This window comes from Apostichopus japonicus, chromosome 8 (genome assembly GCF_037975245.1).
Source record: "Apostichopus japonicus isolate 1M-3 chromosome 8, ASM3797524v1, whole genome shotgun sequence".
Taxonomy (NCBI): Eukaryota; Metazoa; Echinodermata; class Holothuroidea; order Aspidochirotida; family Stichopodidae; genus Apostichopus; species Apostichopus japonicus.
Window position 1 is genome coordinate 23,959,514 of NC_092568.1, and position 13,316 is coordinate 23,972,829.

Genomic DNA, 13,316 nt, shown 5'->3' on the forward strand with positions numbered 1-13,316 from the left:
TCTTCATGTTTATGAAATTTCCTTTATTTATTTCAGCACCTTGCTTACCTGTTACCTCACAAGCTCAGCACTCTTGCTCTCCCACACCTAGAGTGAACTGGTAACCTTTTTTAACACTGGGACCCTGACAGTCTGTGACCTCCCTTCTCATTCTACAATATTTGTTTTAATATATTTGTAAAAAGGTTACCGTTTGTCATTTTGCTAGAAAGTAGAATGAGAACATCAGAGGCAAAATTCAACATGCTTTAGGGTTGGTACATGGGATGTTAAACAGTATTTGAGGTTATCAGTTATTACAAAAATTATTACACAATGACAAATGATTACTTGCTATGTAGATTGAATAACATAAAGGTAAACTTCAAGATGGTTTTGGGGCTTTAGATGCAGAGTTGAAGGGAACCAATTACCCTTACATTTGGATCTGTGAAAAACTTCAGTCATTTCTGTGAAGGTAATTTGAAGAGCCAATGAGTTTGGAGTTATTTTCTGAAATTTATTTCAGTCCCTCAATTTCTTTTGTTCACATTGTAACGTACATTTTTAAGTCAAAATAAAGAAGATGGAAAAAAACAAACAGGAAATTTGAAATATTCAGCAGAGGATTGGGGATTAATAACTATATTGATGGACGTAACTGACCAGTTTTTTTTACGACAAAATTACATTCGAGAGAACCCATTAATTTGAGTCAAGTTTGGTCAGTTTTTTTTATATATGATGGTACTTATCACAAGTACTTCAAACCACTGACCAAACAAGCTGTTTTTAAAACCAGGAAAAATGTTTTGTCATTAGAAACAAAAATACTGTTTATGATACTGAAGTTCATCTTATCAGTTGTTATGTCTTTTGGTTTCTCTTCATAGTTAACTCAAAAACTCACAGAATTAGTCGACAACTTCACCCTTTTGGACATTTTAAGCAAAGAGGAACAGGAAGAACTATTGAACAATAAGATTGACAAAATTCAGCAAGAAAATGAGAAACGCCTTCTGAGGCATCAGGTGAGTTCATTATTGTCAAATGCGAGATGTACTGCTTGTCAATTATGACATCATTGTCTCCCTTTCCTGAACTGCATACAAATTAACAGACTAAAGTATTACAGTGACCATGGAAAAAAATGCACTTTTGCTGATTGTTTCCTTGTCTTTCTCTTTAGCTGTTAGAAATCTATTTTTTGTCATGAAATAGTTGCCTTTTTATTGGTTATTTAGTGTTTTATAGTCGCATCAATGTGTTGTCCTGTGCTATTAAAATCTAGTATTACTTTATGGAATAAAAATAGAAGAAAATCTTTTTATACTGCTAGTAAATGGTGTAAGTACATTTATTCAATCCTCACTTAAGTCTGCTCATGTTCACACACAAAAGTCATATTGAGTACATGCAGCTTCATTGTCTCTGCGCCTGTCATTTAGTAATTAAATTTTACTTTCATATTTGATATTGTCCCACCATATTTCCATCTTTGGTGTGACGATGTAAGAAAATAAAACTGAAAGCTGTTTTGCATCCTTTCATGAATCATTTAAGCAATGTGTTAGTCATCCCTTCTGATCAGTAAATCCCTGAACTACCAAAAAAAAAAAATGAGTCAAAACTAATCATGTCTTGGTTCTCTTTGTTTTAATGATGTTATTACACCTGCATATTCTCTGGATTTTTCACTTGTATCATGACAATTTTTGTGCTTAAGAGGCTGATTAATTTATTTCTTGAAAAAAAGTCATTATTGCCATAGGCGTAGGAGCCCAATTTGATTTGGGGGGGCTGTAACGACTTGCCCAAAAAATATAACCAAAATTTTTTCGCGCACTCTGTGCGCATTCCACAAGTTAATGTGCATATAATATAGGCATGCATCAGTTATTACATCGCATGCCAATAACATAGAATCATTTACCGTGTTATAACCCTTCCATATTGGTTATAATTATTGGGAAAGTCGTTACAATTATAATGATAAGAAAAATATCAGTTTAACCATTGAAAAACACATTGCAAATTATTTTTCTCTCAGTAGGTGCCTGAAAAATTCTCAGCATATTGCCTGAATTTTCACAAACAAATTTGGTTGGGGGGGCTGCAGGCCCTCCCCCGCCTCCTATGTCTATGATTATTGCATTAAGCTGTACCATGTTTCTCAAAACTGAACAAAATTGCTTGAAGTATGAAAAGGAGAATATTCTCATTGCTGTCATGGTTTGCAATCAGGGTTTACTTCTTTATGTGTGTTACCAACTTACCAACTTGCATATTTGTTACCAACTTGCATACTGTAGAAAGCAGTGAACTTGCACTACTTCTGTCTTTATTAACCAACTATGTATTTGACAGGCAACAGCCTATTGAAATATTGAAATGAATATTAATAATGAAAGAAGGTAATGCTGTATTTAAACATGGTTTCTTTTATAGTCTGTTTCCCTTTTGTTGCAGCAGTAACCTCTCAACAGGGTATAGGTAGATTTATTCACACTGTCAGACAGAACAAATTTGAGAAACCATGAATTTCACAGTATGGTAGACAAAGAAAAACCTGATAGGAGTTGACTCCAATTTCACAGTAAATGTTTTGAAACCTAATATTCTAGTGACCTGTCAAGGTTTATTCTCGTTTTATGGCTTGAGGTCTTAACATTGACCTTTAAGGGATCAGCCTTTTATTGTTTGATACCCTGGAGCATGTTTGATTCAATCAAAAGGTGATATTCAGCATTTGATTCTCAGTAATGACTGGTTCTGACAGCCATGCATGTGTCGATTCCTTGCCAGAGGCAGAAGGAATCAATGCGATGGTGATGGTGTGTGTGTGTACGCGTGTATGTACAGTATGTATGTGACACTTGCTTGTAAACACCCTAATTCAAGAAGTGCATGTAGGATTAACTTCATTCTTAGTATGTGGATCCGTCTTATTGAGTACAAGAACCCTATTGTTTTCTTTGAAGCCACTTCTGTGAAGTTCAATGGTCGTTTGGGATCAACAGAGGTCAATGTCTGACTACTTTGTAAACACTACAACTCCAACAGTACATCTTTGTTGAACTTCATACATGGTTTGCAGATCCAGCTTGGTGATTACAAGAACCTTATTCAAATTGGTGGAGGTCAAGGGTCATTTGCGATCAATATTTAAGTCTGAAAATCTTGTAAACAAGATAACTCAAGAAGTACATCTTTCTTGAACTTAATATTTAGTTTGTAGATCCAGCTTCAAGCTTGGTAAATGCAAGAATAGTTTTGTGAAGGAGCTCTATCAGTCTTCAGCAAAAGATACAGTCATTCAGGAAATGAAATGTGCTCCAGAGAGTTGATAGTCTTGCTTTAAGCACACTTAGGCAGGACCTTATCAGTTTTTACCCTCTGAGCTTCAAGGGGTCAACAGGTTATCACAAATGGTGCAAAAAAAAATTGGCTCAAGGGATCAATAGGTTTTCTCAATTGCTTTTACAGTAGGTTGTGAAAATATTTCACAGTGTAAATAAACAATGTCATGTAACTCTCATTCATTGATAACAATTATTAAAAGGATGATATGTGTCAGAGCTGATTTGCTAGCTCAAATTGGTAAAGACAATGTCCTTTTACTCATACATTTATGTGACTATATTTCACATAGGAAGATTGCTCTTTTTGGATATTGAAACATTTTGGAATAAAAATTCTATACTGTAAAATCCTTACCAGTGAATAAAATGGTTGACGACCACAAGGGAGTGCTACACATAAAAGCTGGAAATTTCTGATCTTTTCTGGTTCTCACATAATTCTTAGACAAATTTAACTCTCTTGCTCTACATTAGTAAAAAAGTCGAGTGGAATTGAGCAAATTATATTGGAAGGAATCACAAGCCTTTGGGCTCTCTGGTTTTCTTGTAAGATGTGGAGTGATTAAAATCAGTAGCTGGATTCACTTTATAATCTGAGAGATGACTTACATATGAGAAACTTGAGGTGAGAAATAAAAAATAGCTTTCTTGCTGCCCAGAAGTGAATTAGCAATGATATAAGAGCAAACATGGGAGGATTATCATTATCCAATGAGATCTCTTCCTTTGCATTACAACATAACATAACATTTTACTTGTAGGTCTGGTAGCTACCAAGATAATCTCAGTCATCACAAGTTATGCTGTGTCATGTGATTTGGTCACACTGGGCATCTCTGTGTTACTGTTTAAATACTTGCCTTAGTTTACTGTCATGTTTTCATTTGTTTTGTAATATTTCAATTGGGAGTGTCTTGTGGAATATCTTTTTTTTTTCTTAAAACTTTGGACATCTACTGGCCAGCTCTGTGTAGACTGTGTATGTCTCTGTGTGCATGATCCTATTAAAACAAAAGGAGGTAAATACATCAAGTAGGAACTTCAAGCGTCCACAAATAATGCATTGCAAACAAGCACCAAAGTGAAAGCAATACAGAAGAGTGTCTCTAAATCCTGGGGTCTCTGTATCCGTATTCTAAAGAAAGTATTGGCATTGCTATCCAATGCAAAACATTTCAGACCCATTCACTGAGTAATTGTTCATAACTGTTCACTTTCACTGACAAAGTTGGATCATTTGCAATAATAGTTTTGAAGAAAGCGAGGTGGGTTTGGTCAAGAGATTTTCGAAACTACCCATCACCTCAATAATCTGTTTGTTGAGAATACTTACTCTAACGAGGTTCTGTTCTGTTCCTTTTACAGGAAATCGAAGCAGATAGAGACTTGGCAACTGGTAGAATGTCATCAGCTGATGCAAAGCCACCTCAGGAACATCGCCTTGAACGACAATCTAGCAGCGACTCCAGCAAGAGATCACAAAAGTCTTCACCTCCGAGTAGAGGGAGTAGCAGAGGAGGGGGCAGAGGTCCGTCCAAAGGGCGCCAGTCTTCCGCCCCTCGATCCCCAGCATCTTCTACGACTAGTAGTAACCCTGACTCCAAGATGCCTGCATCCTACAACAGAAGACAGGTGTGACTTCATTTTTTGTCAAGATGTCTCATGCAAATGTTTGCACTAGATTAGTATAGATCTGGGGTGGGCAACTTAAGGCCCACGGGCCACATGCGGCCCGCCAGTGATTTTTTTGCGGCCCGTGAGATGCCTCAAGAAAAAGAAAAAAATCAATCTATTTTACATCATCACAAAAAACGAGCTAGCTGCTGATGCTGTCAGATAGGCATATCATCCCAATTAATTATCAACTGTACTGTATTTGCACTATGTTTTTGTGAATACAGATTAAGTACTAACACCTATTGCTTGAAAGTCCTCAGAATCAATGGTTTGATATCAACAGCAAATCATTGGTAAGGTGCGGCCCAGTCACCTTTTCACTCCTTATATCTGGCCCATTCATTAAAAAAGGTTGCCCACCCCTGGTATAGATGTTTGTGTCATGATGGGCACTGCAGCAATCTGTTAATGGTATCTGTAGTTTTAAAACCTGTAGCATCATATGTTCTTCAGTTTAATTCAGTCTACAGGTGGTTTATTGAGTATATCTGTCTGACCTATCAGAAACAGGCTATATTATTGATCATATTGAGTAAACAGAAGAAAAGGGATAAAACTAAATATGGTAACCAGATAGCAGAATGGGTACAATCATATCAAATATGTGTGAGTGGTCATTAGCAATGTAACCTTTGTTAGATGTGCAGTGTAATATCTCTGGTTATACAAGTAGATCGACAGGACACGTTACTGCATGAGTGTAACAACTACCTTGCATCAATATGTTGAGAAAGTCAGTTGACTAAATATGTGATGGTAGACTTATTATATGTTAAGCTACACACTCTTCACACCTTCCACATGGAGCAATACACTAGGTTTCTATACAGTTGCAGATCTTCCATGTGAGTAGAGATTTATACAGTTGTTATTTAGCCTTTGCATATTTGCAGGTTCCTTATTATTAGGAGAAGTTTTATACAGATATGTTATCTCTTTTGCGGTTACGTTATGTCTTTGTACAGGGCAGAATTACATACGTCTGTAGATTCTCTTGATGAAGGAGGAAAATCATATAGTTGTAGGTTCTCAATTTGAGGGGTGTCATGCAGTAGCAGATGTTCAATTGGTTTGGAAGAATTTTCATATAGTTACACGATCACAGTGTGGGAAGGAGTCTTGAAGTAGTTGCAGGTTCTCAATGTGAGGGGGTGTCATACAGTTGCTAGTAAATATTATCTGGATAGGCGTTTTGGTCACTTGATTTGATTCCAAGGTTGTGCAAACCAAGCTTAGTACTCCCAGAAGTATTCTTTCAGGATCTCAGTATCTGCTGTATGTCTTGTTTATCCTATTTTGATATTTGCCTGTTCACAGGTTTCATCACCAGTGGAGCCTGTCCCAGGTATGTTACAACCAAACACACTGGATATCATCCTCCATAACCACGGCAAAGGACTTGGCTTTGGTATAATAGGAACTCCGTTAGGAGTGAACGTCAAGACGATATTAGAAGACGGTGCTGCAGCTATGGTAGGTTTATCATACTAGATAAGATGGGGGGTAGTCAAAGAGAATATAGGAGCAAAGAGAGACAGAACTGTTAACAGAGTTAACAGAGTAAACAAAGCATGCGTAGGTACATATGTAAGAGCCGAGTCTTCCCTAGAAGAAGATCTCAAAGGAATGGAAGCTACGGACGTTTATCATACGAGATAAGGTTAATAGATAACAAAGTCAAACAGAATATAGCAGCAGAGAGAGACAGGACCGTTAACAGACTGCTCGTCTCATGCCCAAATCATGCGTAGGTACATCTGTAAGAGCCGAGTCTTCCCTAGAAGAAGATCTCAAAGGAATGGAAGCACCGTGCCCTCTAGAATCAACAAGCATCATTCATATTCTTATGATCATGAAGATCAACACAAAGCTGTGTAAACAGTTTGAAACCCGTTTCTCCTTACAATCTCGTTGGAAGAAGATGCGATGAAGTTTGTATTGAAATTGAAAAGAAGACCAAGAAAGAGAGAATTTACTTTGCTATTGTCTTATCTGTCTCCGATCTACATATGCAATTTCCAATCTACCTAGTCATCTTCTGAACCATAGATCTGGAATGAGGAGAAGGCAGTTATTGTCTCCTAAGTGAGAGGTAGGGAATGCAGTGCTAAAACATTTCCAGTTGTGTAGATTAAGTAGTTAGGGACCTTCATGTAAAAACACGATATGAACCTTGTAATGTTCCTCATACTAGCAATTTGATATTTATTTATGGATATAGAATGATTTTACAAAGAACTTTAGCCTATCGATCAAAATTAAAGGAGTGGATAATACTATTCAATTTCAAACTTCTGATTGACAGGTTTTAAAGTTCACCTGTTAAGTTTTTAGCTTGCACACGCTATTTGTGTGTGAGGTTATGAAGCTGCAAGATGCTGTCGACATTTTCAGTTTCTTTCAGCATTTTGGTTATAAGCTCTTTTCAATTGAAATTTTGCGAGTATGTTTTGGGAGGTAAAACGTTTCCTTTTGCTCATGGCAGATTAGAAAAATAACCATGAACTTTAGCCAAGTTTATCAGTTTCACAAAAATTTCCTGGAATGCTCCTTTAATGTGAAATTGATGATGATGTGCACACCTAAATGTTAATGTTAATTAACATTAATATAATATTGTTGAGTGTCAGCTTTTGGCATCGTAGTTTAAATAGAGAGTCACACTTGATGGGAACATTGGTTTGTTGCAAAACCAGGGACGGTTGTCATTCTTTTAGTTGCCTTAAATTGGTTCTTGTGTTTGTGATCTCCCCTGCAGGAGGGTACCCTCAGAACCGGCGATACTTTGCTCTTTGTCAATGAAGTAGACGTCAGATGCATGAGGAGAGATGAGGTTTTTGACATTCTAAGACGAGAGGTGGGGAAGGTTCACTTGGTGGTTTCCAGAGATGACGAAGAGGTAAGACTAATGAGAAGGGAGCAGTTAGTTAACAGCTGAGAAGTGTCATCAGTTTCTGTTAATTTTGACAGAAAATTTGAAAGACATGGTTTTGTTGAATTCCTTAAAGCAGCTGGATATGTGGTAATATTACATATCTTGCCATTTAGACGTTCAATGTTTGTTATATTAATGTGTGACCGTCAGTTGTCTTCTATAAATCAGTTTTAAATGGTCTCTGATTGATTGTATATAGACCAAACGTTTGGGCCTACAATATATTAATACTCTAATCTGCCTGTTAGATTCAAGTTGTTAGGCCAATGTAGACCATTTTCATCATTTTGGACAAGAAGATATTGGAACAAAGAAATATTTATATGATTACAAATGATGGACTCAGATGCGATAATTTCTCAGTCAAAAGTTTTTCATTAGAATATACTTCAAATTAATCCAAATCCATATCATCCATAAAATGCAATATTGTTTGTAGGTTACATCATATATGTGTCATCGTCAGTGTGTTGTTTCATAATTTCAACTGTGTATGAGTCGCAAGCACCTGTCACATGTGCTCACATAGTCCGTCATACCCAGGAGAGTAATAGAGAAGATTTCCTCTCTCCTTTCTCACGTTCGATAAGTGATATGCTTTGCCTCATTGTCTGACCCCATCAGTTTTATCAAGGATAAAAGTGAGTGTAAGATTATTAAATACAATGTTTTTGTCAATTAGGTGCAGTGTAGTCCAGTTCATAACAATGAAGGTATAGGCTAGTTCCTTGTTTCAGGTTTCACTTTAGTGATGCGTGGTTTGAATCATGTGACAGCTTATTTCCAGTGGTCTTCTCACACTGTAATGAAAGAAGAAGGTTCAGTTTTTATGGCATAACCAATGAATGTACTCAGTGTTTTGATTTCAACTGAAGAAGAAGGGAATTATCTATATTTTTATTATTAACAATATTTTTACCAATTTGCGACATTGGAACACTCTATTAATGGCATGTATAACAGTTAAGCACACAAACACAGTTTAGAGTAAGTGAATTCCTGAAAACTAGTATATAAAGTTCATACAGCTAGAGTGGTATGGAGCAGTTTGTCATTACTCGACGCTGGAAATGTATAAAGTTTTGTACTTTCTAATCTTGTCAGTCACCCTTAGGAAGGCCGACATCGTCAAGGTGGAGTGATAACTTCAACAATCAGAGAGGAGGATATTCACGCCCTCAAGAAACAGAAAAGAAAGAGGTGAGACCCTATCCCTTCCCCCCCCACCACCCTCCCAACTTGCTGTGGTTCTTTTGGTGTTTGGAGGTTACATACACAATGTCATCTTTTCTGATGAGTGATATAATTGATCAATACAACGCTTAGAGCAGATTACGCTGTTTCTCATTTTAGGCAATATTTTCGCCCTCGAAACTGAAATTACGAACAAACGATTGCGCTGGTTTAAACATTTCAAAGTAACCGTGTCTCTCCTTCTGAGAGTTTGGTAATGAATAACTTGTAAGTACATCAAATATGACACATTTCCCTGTCCTAGATTTTGTCAGCAAAACAGTTAATCACAAACATAGATCGACGACAAACAATACAAAATATTGGTGCCCTTTCACTTTTAGAACGGTAAAGCTTGTCGTAGTGTAGTGTGTTACTATGATTGTTGAAGTACACCTTCTACTCAAAAATGCAAATATTGTATTTGATAATGATATCTGAGAACAGCTTTCAATGAAATAACAGTTATATATACATCAGAATTAAACAAAATCTCTCTCCAAAATTTGCAGTTGTTGTAGCTTAAACTAAGTTATGAAGGTATGTCTATTGTGTGTGTGTGTGTGTGTGCACTTGTTTTTTATTCTGACCGAAGACTTGAACAAAAGAATTCCAGGTCCTCGGATGTGATTTCTAAAGAATCATCAAGGCCTTGAAAGAATTCTATTGTTATGGGGTATTGTTAAGGTTAGGGTACATGTGTGTGTGTGTGTGTCTGAATGTCTTTGTGCGCATCACTCTCAAGTAAGACATTTGTGGATCAGATCATATTTGCATCAAACGGGGATGTATTAGAAGGGAAATGTGAAGCCGCTACATAACATCCTCCTCCACTAAGTAAAGACCTCCATCTCCTGGCATTGATTCTTACATATTCTTTACGTTTCCATCTCTCGGGGTAGAATTTGAGCATAACCATTCCAAATGATCTCTGGGAGTCTGATACCGAAAATCATGTTCGCACTGTGTTCACTGGTAGCGATAAGGTAAAACTCTTATGCATGGCTGTGTTGCTTATATAGTAGTCATTAATAGCAAACTTAACAAATGGGCACCTTTTGTAGTAGAGCTTGCTCTACGTAGAACCATGTGACACTCTTAATCTGATTAACACGACAAGTGCCAAAACTTAGGGTATCTCTTGCATGAAAATGAGAGCAAATCAGCCATGCCTGGGTTTTGCCTTAATTTTGTGCTTCAGTCATATTTCAGTCAATTGTGAAAGAGTATGTCTCATTCAAATGACCTATGGAAGAGTAAATAGATTCTAGAAGTCAAAGGAATGTAATGTTCTTGTCCTTTAGATTTGAAAACTTGGAAATACAAACAAGGAAACTTGTAATTTGAGCAACTGTAAAGAGGATGATGACTATGATGATACCTTGTAGGGCTGCATGTCACAGACTCTGATTAAGCCTAGGAATGTCAAACTATAAAAATTGGGACAAGACTCGTAGAAATTTCTACCCTTGGGACTAAATTAAGTTCTAATTTGCAGTTATTACGTGATGGAAATGTTACTAAATTCTTGAAGTTAACAATTAACAGTTCAGGGAAGGTTTATAAAGTTAGGAAATGTTTTAATTTTCATTCGTTCTCTATTCTACATCTTTGAGAAAATTGTTGGATAGGGGAGATAATTTGTAATGTGAAAGAAGAAATTCTCTCGAAAATTTGCAGAGATGCAGATGTCCTTGAAAATTATATAGTCTTCTGTGCTAATTTTAATGAAAGATGTGTATATTAGGTTGGGGTTTTTGTTTTGTTTGTCTGTAGTGAAATGTTTAACTAACTAGAATGCATTGACTGTGTGTTAGTGTTGTGTTTGCATTTAGTTTCCCTGCACCAAAAAGAATCCATAAGTATAGCCTGGATCCATTCCTGCTCCACCTGCCACAAAAAAAAATGGGTGAAAAAAAAAACTCCCCTTGGGGTTGATGATGGTGACTGATGGTTACCTCTCGATTTCCAGAAATGGTTAATTGTTAAAATGAATTAATATGTGGCCTAATATTCATAGTCCAGAATGTAATGGCCCAATGTGGATTGGTTGCAAGTCTATATAACTAAGTACAATGTAAAGGTTAACTTCTGAAAGATGTTAGGCACAGTATTCCATCTTACAAAAACTTGGCACCAGCTTTTCAGGGAGTGACTTAACACTTGTGGCTGGCTGCAAATAAAATTGCATTAATAATGTGATTTACATTAGATGAGGTGAATCAAAAAAATTTAGGATTCAAATTGGTATTAAATTTTACAAAAAACAATAAAACACACAAAAAACCAAAAGAAAACATACCAAGTTTTAGCTTGTCTTGGTGATGAAATTCATACAAGTGTTCACATACATTGGAACGATTCAGTCCCTCATTGAAGTACATTCACATTAACCTCTCTACAAAACAAAAATAATGCATGTTGCCATGATAATAAACAAGGATTGTTTTGACATGGATTCAATTTACTTATGAAAACAGACCTTGCAATAGAAAACAGGATCTAAGAGAAAGGTTTGGTGTGCAGAAATTTAAAGTACAACCTTAGTATGTATATATGTGGAATTGATAGTAAAGCCTCACATTGAATAGATATGAATAGGATTCTATAAAGTGGAGATCATTGAGATTATTGAAGATGCATGCAGTGATTATTCATTATAAAAATGTAACAAAATTGTATTAAAATAGATGTCCCTTGTCTGTCTGTTTGTCCATCTGTCTCACTTCAGATTGGGAATGGTAAAGTTTCCTGTCAGGGTCATTGTAACGTATTGTAGCTGTATTTCTTTAGATACTTTGTCATTAAACGACTTCCCACTTAACTCACATGATTAAGCACCGCAAGTGGTTTTGTGGCTGGATTAAATGTTGCGTACCAATCTGAGAGTTCAGCAGAAATAATAAAGAAGTACAAAAGTTCAAGGTTGGCATCTGCTCAAGTCACAAACTTGTCTACCTCACATGTATTCTAATTGGTAATTTTGCCTCTTTCTGTTTACGGACTCACCTGGCTACCAGTGTATTTGTTCCCTGGGATATTTTGAAGGAAAAATGGGTGGTTTGTTGCATCATCGTGAAGAATTAATTTATCTGTTATTGTATAGCAACATAATTGTTGAGCTTCAATTGCAAATCAATTTCTGCAGAATTTTGTCATTAAAGCTCTCTCAACTTTGTAAGGCAAAGTACCTCAAACATCTGAGATTTTTGCTGTTGAAAGATTGAAAGCGGGTTACAGTAGCCAAGTAACATGCCTTGCCAGAAGAATGAACTTAGCCAAAACTGTATCGCTAGTTTCTTTTTATTAATGTCAAAGTGCATGTGTAAATCCTGGAAGAGAAATCTTCCGTTTCCGGAACAACAATCAACACATGGTTTAGACTCACAACACTGTAACAGATGTAGGTAGTGCTGATTACTGTACATATGTGTGATCTTTACTTGAACTTTGAAATAAAAAAAAGGTCCTTCTTTGTGATAGTTCACTCTGAACAGGAAGAATAAAAGAGTCACAATATTAGATTTTTGATTATGATAAAAAAAACATTGGTACAGTTTACTTTCAATTTGTAAAGGAAGTAAATGTTTGAAACAGTGTTTTGAGGCAAATTTTAGTATCACACATGGTCTGAATAAAATCTAGTTCTTTGGTGTTTGTAACCAAGTACAATGGCAACACTGAGTTCTAAATTTGTTTTTTTTTATCTTAATTATTTATTTTTGATTGTGAAAATGACTTTCATAATGGCAACATTCCTGAAGTATTTAGGCTTTTAGATTCTTGCCAAGAATTGTGCATGCACTGTACAGGTGTTTGTAAGTTTTGCCTTTACCCAGTCAATGCTCGTACAATCATTGACATTGACTATGTGAGACAAGTTATTTGCCGGCCGTCAAAAGAACTCAGTTAAGTAGATATGAAGGACAGAAAGACAGGAAGATTCCAGGAAAGGACTATGAATATTTTTTATTTGTCACTTTCATTCTCTTTGTTATCAAATCTCTTTGTTATGGAAGTAACATGTGTATAGACCCACAGTTATTGGATATACACCTCCACCTGCAGGCAGTTTATTTGGGCATGCTAAATATATCAAACATTGTTATACACATGTTTCCAGTAGTGAC

At 36.2% G+C, this 13,316-nt stretch overlaps 2 protein-coding genes across 5 annotated transcripts in view; one reads left to right on the forward strand and one right to left on the reverse strand.

Annotated features, from left to right (window-relative positions):
- The window catches only part of LOC139971172 (polypeptide N-acetylgalactosaminyltransferase 14-like), a 154,113-nt gene that overhangs the window by 73,545 nt on the left and 67,252 nt on the right, over window positions 1-13,316 (reverse strand). The window lies entirely within an intron of this gene.
- LOC139971158 (uncharacterized) overlaps window positions 1-13,316 on the forward strand; it is a 49,860-nt gene that overhangs the window by 6,516 nt on the left and 30,028 nt on the right. For 3 of the 4 annotated variants that reach the window (XM_071977393.1, XM_071977392.1, XM_071977391.1), the window contains 5 exons: window positions 873-1,010; window positions 4,707-4,973; window positions 6,336-6,491; window positions 7,777-7,917; window positions 9,058-9,153. In XM_071977393.1, coding sequence (XP_071833494.1) covers window positions 873-1,010; window positions 4,707-4,973; window positions 6,336-6,491; window positions 7,777-7,917; window positions 9,058-9,153 — 798 coding nt within the window. Of the gene's footprint in view, window positions 1-872; window positions 1,011-2,960; window positions 3,087-4,706; window positions 4,974-6,335; window positions 6,492-7,776; window positions 7,918-9,057; window positions 9,154-13,316 lie in introns of those variants that run through there. The other variant, XM_071977394.1, reaches the window with a different exon arrangement.